The 10853-nt window shown below is 31.6% G+C and overlaps 1 protein-coding gene across 1 annotated transcript; it reads right to left on the bottom strand.

The window, feature by feature from the left end:
• Positions 1 to 238: 238 nt before the first annotated feature.
• Positions 239 to 3529, bottom strand: LOC134262917 (uncharacterized). The gene is made up of 5 exons (XM_062745237.1): positions 3415 to 3529; positions 2164 to 2199; positions 1677 to 1864; positions 1038 to 1275; positions 239 to 473 (listed from the first exon to the last, which is right to left on the bottom strand). Exons 1-5 carry the CDS (start codon positions 3476 to 3478, stop codon positions 271 to 273), a joined length of 729 nt encoding a protein of 242 aa, XP_062601221.1. The 5' UTR covers positions 3479 to 3529; the 3' UTR covers positions 239 to 270.
• Positions 3530 to 10853: the final 7324 nt, after the last annotated feature.

Here is a 10853-nt window from a genome sequence, read left to right as displayed (position 1 = left end):
TTTTAAATTGAAAATTATATTTTCAAATTTAACATGATAGTGAATGAAATTCTGTATTAAACACTGCAATGTTTAAACTTGTTTGATGATGAATGATCCCTTGTTATTCATAACTACATTAAATAAATGATGTTATTGCTTTAGCATAAATTCATTCTGTTTTGTGTTGATGTTAACAATAAATAATATAAATGTAATTAAAAAATGCAATATATAAATTGAAAAATTTATTTACACAGTAAGTAAAACATTTCTTTACTACCACGGACTTTAGAATGCTGGAGCGGCTGTAGCAGTACCAAACGGGGAGACACATAATTTATTGAACTCATTCCAGACTGTCCCCTCCGGACAAGTTAGGACGTAGGCCGTACCCCCCGGGGAGCACTGGATGAACTTGGAGGGGTTAGGGTGGGAGAAGTAAATCCCTTCTGGTGGTACCGTCATGTGTTGACAAGTTGACAGGGAGGAATCTAAAAATATTTTTTTTAGAAAGTGATGGATCAAATCGGTCCTACTAAACAGAGTACGCTAGTACGATTGAGTACTTTAGAGTATATACGTTAGTAATATTTTGTAATTAATTGAATTAAACTAGATTTTGTATGTTTTTCTACTTTACTTTAACATATTGAATATATATTTTAAATAAAATTTGTGTTTTTTTTTATTTTAGGAGTTATTTCAATTTTTGATTTTGGGTTACGGTTTATCGTTTGATCTACATAAAATAACATAATTTTTCTAGCGTACTCTAAAGTACTCTATCGTACCATATCCTACTCTGTTTAGTAGTACTCGGATCAAATTAATGTTAGATTTCTCATTTGAAATTCATTTTCATATTAATTTTCATCTTATTACAAAACCATTGCAAATGGATTTTTATATAAACACTGTCAAATATAGGAAATACATAATTTCAAATACTTAATTCATTTACAAACGTGCAATGTTGTTCTAAAATGAGCAGTGTTAAATTTGATTTAGTTGATCATGATATTTTGCATACAGTTATCAAAACAACTAATTTATACCTGGTGCCACGGTGGTGGCGGCCGGCGGTGGTGTCTGTCCGATGGTGGCGCTGTAGACACAGGACTGCCTCGTGTTGTCCCAGATTAACGGAGAGGGACACACCATTATATTGACCTGGTCCACCCCCTCACACACCATGAACTTTGTGTTGTCGTTAGGGTATGCGAAGTAAATCTGTCCCCTGGCTATCGCTGTCGCTGTACAGGGATTTCTAAATCCAATGGTGACTGGAGCGGGCTGTTAAAGCGGATCATTTAAAATGGATGACTGTATAATGTACATGTACTTTATCAATTAATCATGTTTGATGAATTTTAAGTTCGTTTAACAAATAAGAAAGATTTCAATGATTTTATTCATTTTCATGAGTATTTGAAAAATCTGTTATGTAAAAGAGCCTGATTTTAAAGGATAATTTTTTTTATACATTCCAACCCCTCTGAGAAAATACTTGAGGAGCTATTCACTTTTGAATATTATATTTAAAAAGAATTTCTCAATTATTGATAAACTCTTCTATGCGTTCGTTTGCGATTTAGTGATAGATAGGCCATTTGTATTAACTTCATTATGTTTAAAATGTAGGCAGCAATTGAGAGTTAATGTTCGTAGTTCTTGATACAACTGCTATTACGTACCGTGGTGGTGACGGGGGGAGCGCAGCTGGTGACGGAGGGGTTGTACTCCTTCCCCTGGGGGCACTGAATGATATACATCTCCCCATCTGCCGTACACTGTAAAAACTTAGCTTTGTCGTGGGGGTGGGGATAGTATAACTGGTTATTGTGGTTGTTCTTACAGGGGTTGGGCACGTTTGACCACTGGTCTGTAAATATTAATATATAAAGTGGAAAACTTCAAAGTATATAGTAATTATAGAAATAACGGGAACATTTTGCAGGTTGACTTTTTTTCACGGTAACGAAAAAGATGATCAAATGTTTTAATGAAAAAAAATTAGCGAAATTATTTTAGCAAATCTAAGCTCATATAATCTTGAAGGAATAAAATACTTCAAGTTTTACTAATAGATTTAGCAAGGACTAATCACATGTCTTAATTCTCAAAATCAATTAATCTTTTTAAAGAATATTCTAAATACTAGCAGTTGAAAATCAACATTACCTCCACAGTTTGGCACTAAATCGACTTGCCTTTTGTCTGAAATTCAAAGAGACAAATTGAAAAGATAAAACTTAATTTCTGTGGAAGCCCCTTTCTCAGGTTTTGAAAATTAGGGTATATACATGTACATGTAGTAATCAGGATGTCCGTACGTCCTTCTAGCTGTCTTAAGTCCGTCGTTTTTGGATGCATATCTCTAATCCGCAACTCCTCTTTTACCACTGATTCTTTGTTATATATTGCCATTGTGCACCTCCTATTTTACTTTTTGATCGGACACATAAATGTATTTTGGGTTGGGACACATAGTATTGAAAGGTATCCATCTCTTCCCCGCAAATACCCCTACGCAACTGAGTAAAACTTAATGATACTTTCACAGATTCATTACATTATGCCATTGTGCACCTTTAATTTTACTTTTTGACCCGACTCTTATTTCGGGTCTCCAAAAGAAAAACGGACTTCGTCATTATTATCATATGGGAGGTTGGGGTATAATTTAGTGAGCTCTTTGCTCAAAGTATACCAGTCCTCTAGTTTTATTTAAAGCAAAATAAGCAACGTCGGGTGACTGTGCAAATACCGCAGTGATCATGTATACCCCTCAAATTTCTTCAAAATACATTTTTTTTTATCAGATATACATGATGATGTACAGTGTATATATAACTAATAGATACACTGTATGTCACGAAACATGAATAAAGGTAATTGTGCATTTTCATATTTAATAATTTTCGGTTTTATAAATGTTAAAAAAAACTGGTTCTATCCAATGTAAATCAAAGGAATAACCTAACAATCTTGTAAAACATCTATCGCATATACATGTATGTGTCTCATTCGAATCCAAACAGGAACATTAAATGCACATACGTGTTGTAGAAGAAGGCAATCGGTACCTGGAAGGAGGAGGGGGTGTCCCACATTTTCCTGGATAAACATGGAAAGGGGTCAGTCGTTTCCGACTTTTTTGACAAGAAAAAAATCTGAAACAACTATATACAGAAAAGAATTTCAGTATACTGCAACAGTAGAGTGGGTAAGGGGACATCAGGTATGTCCAAAAATATTCTATTTTATGAATAAAACCTGAATATTGGAACAAAGCATGGGGAAATTATAGAGAAATGAACGACCGTATATATATTTTAAAAATATATTAAGATAAAATTACATATTAGTTCCACGCGTACAACACAAAACTTGTACAAGAGGTAAACTAATCATGTTAAAAAAATTAATTACCTGGAAACTCAAAGCTAAATTTACACAAATTAATTAAAGAATAAGCCACCAGTAGACCCCTCATGTTGTATAAGCCAGTCTTCCTTGAGATCGTCTCGTTCTGTCTGTGCCCTTGATAACCTTAGTACTATAGTAACGCACTAGTCATAATGTTACAAGATAAAGAGTTTTCTCTATTGGAATCGGTTTGACTTCTAGGTCACCGTCTCTCTTTGTTTCATAGTGTAGAAAATTTAGACGACAGTACGCATTGTCACATTGTAGGTGTACATTGCGACCCCTATTTGACAAAAGTCTGAGGCGCCTTAAACATGTTTAGCGCGACTGTTTAATTATATGAAAAATACTCTAAGATTTTTCTAACATTCATGTTAAATTAAAGCCATTGGGGAAGGGGACACCTGAGAACACGTGGACATTTTTCATATGCCCTTAATAGGCCCAAAATCGGAAACAAAGAAATTACTCATTGACTTACTTTGTCGTGAAATTGACAATTTCCATCTTCATATGTCCATTAAACTCGCACATTATCAGTAATAGTCTGGTCCGATTTATAGTCTGGTCCGATTTATAGAAAAAAATACTTCTAACGGCAAATAATTATTATTTGGTCCAGCATAGTTTTTTAGGCTAATTCGAGTATGCTAAATCCGAAAAAATATGCTGGCCTTCATGAAAATGGCGTTAAAGAGGTCAAAATGGCGATTCAAAATGGCGGACATCCAATTTTTCTAATTTTCTCTTAATGTCGTTAAAAATGGAGAAGTAATGAGTGATTATCTTAGAGTAATAAAACTATAAAAAATATAATAAAATGCTAACATTATTAGTTTAACTCAGAAAATGTAGTCGTTTTTACACTTAATTCGAATTTTCTCTGATTTATTTGTCTATTGTTTCTTTATTCTTCTTTGTTCAGGATTTTACATTTGCAAATACCCATACACTGCAGATTTGTATTCTTCTTCTACATCTCACTATTCTACAATTGAATAATGGTGCAGCTGTAAGTTTAAAGTCAAAATGGCGATTCAAAATGGCGGATATTCCTTTTTTCAAATTATTTTTCTGAATGTCTTTTACATAGGAGAAATGATTTGTGAATATCTTACTGAGCGAGTACAATTAACTAATGTGAAATTCCAATAGAACACTATTATGAACACTTTAAAATAGAAAATTTAGTCGTTTAAATTTAAATGTGTTAATTAGCTCAAAACTCAAAATGACGTCATATTCACTCGAATTTCGAATTCTCGAAAATACTCAATCTGCTTAATTTTGAAAATAATTTACAGTTTGTTTTTTTATATATACATGTAATTATAGTATATTGATTATTCCATTAAATATGAACAAACAAAAAATATCAGAAAAGATTTATGTTTTTCTGGAAATAGATAAAACAAACTCGACTTAAGAGTTTCCAAATTTTCTCCTTCGTATTTGACCGTGTTTCAAAGCCTTTGAGTCTTTGAAAAAGAGTAAGCTCACAGGGGGCCACCAGAGAAACCAAAATCCTCAAAAAACCGATTATTTAAACTGATAGTCCGCCGAAACATGGCTGAAAAATGGCCGACTCGGCGTTAAACAATATACAATCAATCAACACACAAGGAAAAATGTATTTATGTTCAAATGTTAAAAGTCTTTTTTGTTTTCAATAACCTTATGCAAAATGAAGAAGAGGTACTGTGAGCAATTAGCTCACTAAATTATACCCCCGTCACCCATATGAATACCTATGAATACACAGTGTCCATGTTTTGCTATGTGAAACCCAAAATATGTGTTGGATCAAAAAGTAAAAGAGGAGGCACAATGGCAATATGTAATAAAGGTTCTGTGAAAGTTTATCAAATTTCATTCAGTAGTATGAGACGAGTTGCGGATAAGAGACGGGTACCCCAAAGCGTAAAAGACGGACGGACATACCGACTACCCTATACCCTCCCGCTTTTCAAAAAAGGGGTTATAAAAAAATCTCTGATATTCAAGACTTGTAGCTCTTTATTTCGTGACCGCATATAGATTTGTTTTCTTTTTGGGTAGAAAGGTCATTCTATTTGCAAGAAAATTCCCAAACTTCATCATCTGAAATCACATTGTATGCATATTTTGGTGAGAAAAAATGTAAAATTATGCAATTTAATAGCGCCTGAAGATTTCTTGTGATTCCTATCACTTACAAGCTTTCGTACAATAGGCATAAGCCATTCTTGACTTCGATCTAGTCAACACTTCTCTTGACAACAAAATTTTTCTTGAACACTCCAAGAACTTTACAAGGCAACTTGATCCACACTTCTTCGTTAGGATAGTGTAAAGTTGTATCAAGAATCGAGGAAGGATTGAACACAAACATTTTCTTCATTCAGATTTTGTAAATTTAATTTTATTGAAATTTATATACACTGTTCAATACAAAATTGGTGGAGGAGGACCGTTCACACCATAAAATATTTGAGAATGCAGTTGAATTTTTGACTGAGAATAACAAAATTCAAGTGTAGGGACACAGAATCAGAGCTGGACAATCAAAAAAAAAATTATGGTTTACGTATATTATACTGATAATTCTTAATAAATATGTTTATGTTTGGATATTATAATACATGTATATTCAGATTTATATGATGTAACAATTACTAGCAATCTAATTGCTCGATCGTGGTTCATCATTTTAAAAATCATACTAAGTTATGTTGCACTAGATCTTCCACATGAACATAAATATTTTTTTCTACACTTGACTAAAATTAGATCAAGAGCTTCCAACAACTGATATGATTTAGCAACCCTCGAACTACAATGTTCACTCGCCTTAATGCTCGGTGAGTACTGCTCTTGGGTTAGCTTAATTTTCATATTGTCCTCAAAACAGCAATTATTGTATGATATTATTAACTTTTTATAAGAAGAAGCATGATACATGTATGATGGATAATATAGGTGAAATGTCTTTGGAATTGTCCTCAAAAATTTATCTTAATAATAGAAGTAATTAAACAAAAATCCGTTTTATAAAAATCCTAAGTCATTAATGAAAATATCCATTAACTTCCATCACATATTAGAACATTATTTCATGAATAAAAAAAACTTGTTATTTATTTTCTGCAAAACAAATCAGAATTAAGCAGTTTGGGTATTTTACGAAATCGAATGTATAACACGTCATTCGAATTGCCATTTTGAGCTAAATAACACATTTTAAATTTAAACGACTAAATTTTCCGATTTTAAAGTGATCATACTAGTGTTCTATTGGAATTTACCTAGTTGTACATTGCTGATTAAAATATTCACAAATCCTTTCTCCTATGTAAACGACATTAAGAAATAATTTCAAAAAAAGGGATATCCTCCATTTTGAATAGCCATTTTGACTTTAAACTTACAGCTGCACCATTATTCAATTGTAGAATAGTGAGATGTAGAGGAAAAATACAGATCTGCATTGTATGGGTATTTGCAAATGTAAAATCCTGAACAAAGGAGAATAAAGACACAATAGACAAATAAATCAGAGAAAATTCGAATTAAGTGAAAAAAACGGCTAAATTTTCTGAGTTAGACTAATAATGTTAGCATTTTATTATATTTTTGTTTATAGTTTTATTACACTCAGTAAGATATTCACTCATTACTTCTCCATTTTTAACGACATTAAGAAAAAAATTAGAAAAATTGGATATCCGCCATTTTGAATCGCCATTTTGACCTCTTTAACGCCATTTTCATGAAGGCCAGCATATTTTTTCGGATTTAGCATACTCGAATTAGGCTAAAAAACTATGCTGGACCAAATAATAATTATTTGCCGTTAGAAGTTATTTCCAGCCTTCTTTTTAAAAATCAGGACCAGACTATTATAGAAAAAAATACTTCTAACGGCAAATAATTATTATTTGGTCCAGCATAGTTTTTTAGGCTAATTCGAGTATGCTAAATCCGAAAAAATATGCTGGCCTTCATGAAAATGGCGTTAAAGAGGTCAAAATGGCGATTCAAAATGGCGGACATCCAATTTTTCTAATTTTCTCTTAATGTCGTTAAAAATGGAGAAGTAATGAGTGATTATCTTAGAGTAATAAAACTATAAAAAATATAATAAAATGCTAACATTATTAGTTTAACTCAGAAAATGTAGTCGTTTTTACACTTAATTCGAATTTTCTCTGATTTATTTGTCTATTGTTTCTTTATTCTTCTTTGTTCAGGATTTTACATTTGCAAATACCCATACACTGCAGATTTGTATTCTTCTTCTACATCTCACTATTCTACAATTGAATAATGGTGCAGCTGTAAGTTTAAAGTCAAAATGGCGATTCAAAATGGCGGATATTCCTTTTTTCAAATTATTTTTCTGAATGTCTTTTACATAGGAGAAATGATTTGTGAATATCTTACTGAGCGAGTACAATTAACTAATGTGAAATTCCAATAGAACACTATTATGAACACTTTAAAATAGAAAATTTAGTCGTTTAAATTTAAATGTGTTAATTAGCTCAAAACTCAAAATGACGTCATATTCACTCGAATTTCGAATTCTCGAAAATACTCAATCTGCTTAATTTTGAAAATAATTTACAGTTTGTTTTTTTATATATACATGTAATTATAGTATATTGATTATTCCATTAAATATGAACAAACAAAAAATATCAGAAAAGATTTATGTTTTTCTGGAAATAGATAAAACAAACTCGACTTAAGAGTTTCCAAATTTTCTCCCTCGTATTTGACCGTGTTTCAAAGCCTTTGAGTCTTTGAAAAAGAGTAAGCTCACAGGGGGCCACCAGAGAAACCAAAATCCTCAAAAAACCGATTATTTAAACTGATAGTCCGCCGAAACATGGCTGAAAAATGGCCGACTCGGCGTTAAACAATATACAATCAATCAACACACAAGGAAAAATGTATTTATGTTCAAATGTTAAAAGTCTTTTTTGTTTTCAATAACCTTATGCAAAATGAAGAAGAGGTACTGTGAGCAATTAGCTCACTAAATTATACCCCCGTCACCCATATGAATACCTATGAATACACAGTGTCCATGTTTTGCTATGTGAAACCCAAAATATGTGTTGGATCAAAAAGTAAAAGAGGAGGCACAATGGCAATATGTAATAAAGGTTCTGTGAAAGTTTATCAAATTTCATTCAGTAGTATGAGACGAGTTGCGGATAAGAGACGGGTACCCCAAAGCGTAAAAGACGGACGGACATACCGACTACCCTATACCCTCCCGCTTTTCAAAAAAGGGGTTATAAAAAAATCTCTGATATTCAAGACTTGTAGCTCTTTATTTCGTGACCGCATATAGATTTGTTTTCTTTTTGGGTAGAAAGGTCATTCTATTTGCAAGAAAATTCCCAAACTTCATCATCTGAAATCACATTGTATGCATATTTTGGTGAGAAAAAATGTAAAATTATGCAATTTAATAGCGCCTGAAGATTTCTTGTGATTCCTATCACTTACAAGCTTTCGTACAATAGGCATAAGCCATTCTTGACTTCGATCTAGTCAACACTTCTCTTGACAACAAAATTTTTCTTGAACACTCCAAGAACTTTACAAGGCAACTTGATCCACACTTCTTCGTTAGGATAGTGTAAAGTTGTATCAAGAATCGAGGAAGGATTGAACACAAACATTTTCTTCATTCAGATTTTGTAAATTTAATTTTTTTGAAATTTATATACACTGTTCAATACAAAATTGGTGGAGGAGGACCGTTCACACCATAAAATATTTGAGAATGCAGTTGAATTTTTGACTGAGAATAACAAAATTCAAGTGTAGGGACACAGAATCAGAGCTGGACAATCAAAAAAAAAATTATGGTTTACGTATATTATACTGATAATTCTTAATAAATATGTTTATGTTTGGATATTATAATACATGTATATTCAGATTTATATGATGTAACAATTACTAGCAATCTAATTGCTCGATCGTGGTTCATCATTTTAAAAATCATACTAAGTTATGTTGCACTAGATCTTCCACATGAACATAAATATTTTTTTCTACACTTGACTAAAATTAGATCAAGAGCTTCCAACAACTGATATGATTTAGCAACCCTCGAACTACAATGTTCACTCGCCTTAATGCTCGGTGAGTACTGCTCTTGGGTTAGCTTAATTTTCATATTGTCCTCAAAACAGCAATTATTGTATGATATTATTAACTTTTTATAAGAAGAAGCATGATACATGTATGATGGATAATATAGGTGAAATGTCTTTGGAATTGTCCTCAAAAATTTATCTTAATAATAGAAGTAATTAAACAAAAATCCGTTTTATAAAAATCCTAAGTCATTAATGAAAATATCCATTAACTTCCATCACATATTTGAACATTATTTCATGAATAAAAAAAACCTGTTATTTATTTTCTGCAAAACAAATCAGAATTAAGCAGTTTGGGTATTTTACGAAATCGAATGTATAACACGTCATTCGAATTGCCATTTTGAGCTAAATAACACATTTTAAATTTAAACGACTAAATTTTCCGATTTTAAAGTGATCATACTAGTGTTCTATTGGAATTTACCTAGTTGTACATTGCTGATTAAAATATTCACAAATCCTTTCTCCTATTTAAACGACATTAAGAAATAATTTCAAAAAAAGGGATATCCTCCATTTTGAATAGCCATTTTGACTTTAAACTTACAGCTGCACCATTATTCAATTGTAGAATAGTGAGATGTAGAGGAAAAATACAGATCTGCATTGTATGGGTATTTGCAAATGTAAAATCCTGAACAAAGGAGAATAAAGACACAATAGACAAATAAATCAGAGAAAATTCGAATTAAGTGAAAAAAACGGCTAAATTTTCTGAGTTAGACTAATAATGTTAGCATTTTATTATATTTTTGTTTATAGTTTTATTACACTCAGTAAGATATTCACTCATTACTTCTCCATTTTTAACGACATTAAGAAAAAAATTAGAAAAATTGGATATCCGCCATTTTGAATCGCCATTTTGACCTCTTTAACGCCATTTTCATGAAGGCCAGCATATTTTTTCGGATTTAGCATACTCGAATTAGGCTAAAAAACTATGCTGGACCAAATAATAATTATTTGCCGTTAGAAGTTATTTCCAGCCTTCTTTTTAAAAATCAGGACCAGACTATAATATATAAAATTTGTTTGAATCCATTAATTAATGCAGTGAGCAGAGTATGAAGTTTTCTTAACACTATTTGCCCTTTGAAATTCCTTAATTTTTAAGTACATATAATAAATAACACTGGTCAAAACAAAAATACTAGAAAAATAATTATTTATTCAATATTTAAATAGCACAATAAAAAAAAACGAAAATGTACAGAAAATTAAATGTTCAAGCAATTTAACAGGGTCGCTTTACTATTTTATATATTGTCTCTATAT

This window comes from Saccostrea cucullata, unplaced genomic scaffold (assembly GCF_032062105.1).
Source record: "Saccostrea cucullata isolate Sc308-1 unplaced genomic scaffold, CSIRO_AGI_Scuc_v1 ctg11476, whole genome shotgun sequence".
Taxonomy (NCBI): domain Eukaryota; kingdom Metazoa; phylum Mollusca; class Bivalvia; order Ostreida; family Ostreidae; genus Saccostrea; species Saccostrea cuccullata.
The sequence above is the reverse complement of the archived record's forward strand: the minus strand, read 5'-3'. Positions and strand labels throughout refer to the sequence as shown.

Bases quoted from the DNA above. Each gene is read 5' to 3' on its own strand.
- LOC134262917 (XM_062745237.1), bottom strand. From the start codon at position 3,478: ATGAGGGGTCTACTGGTGGCTTATTCTTTAATTAATTTGTGTAAATTT. The intron at 2,200-3,414 runs GTAATTAATTTT...TTTGAATTTCAG, and splicing joins ATTTAGCTTTGAGTTTCCAG to ACAAAAGGCAAGTCGATTTA. The intron at 474-1,037 runs GTATAAATTAGT...AAATATTTTTAG, and splicing joins CGCCACCACCGTGGCACCAG to ATTCCTCCCTGTCAACTTGT.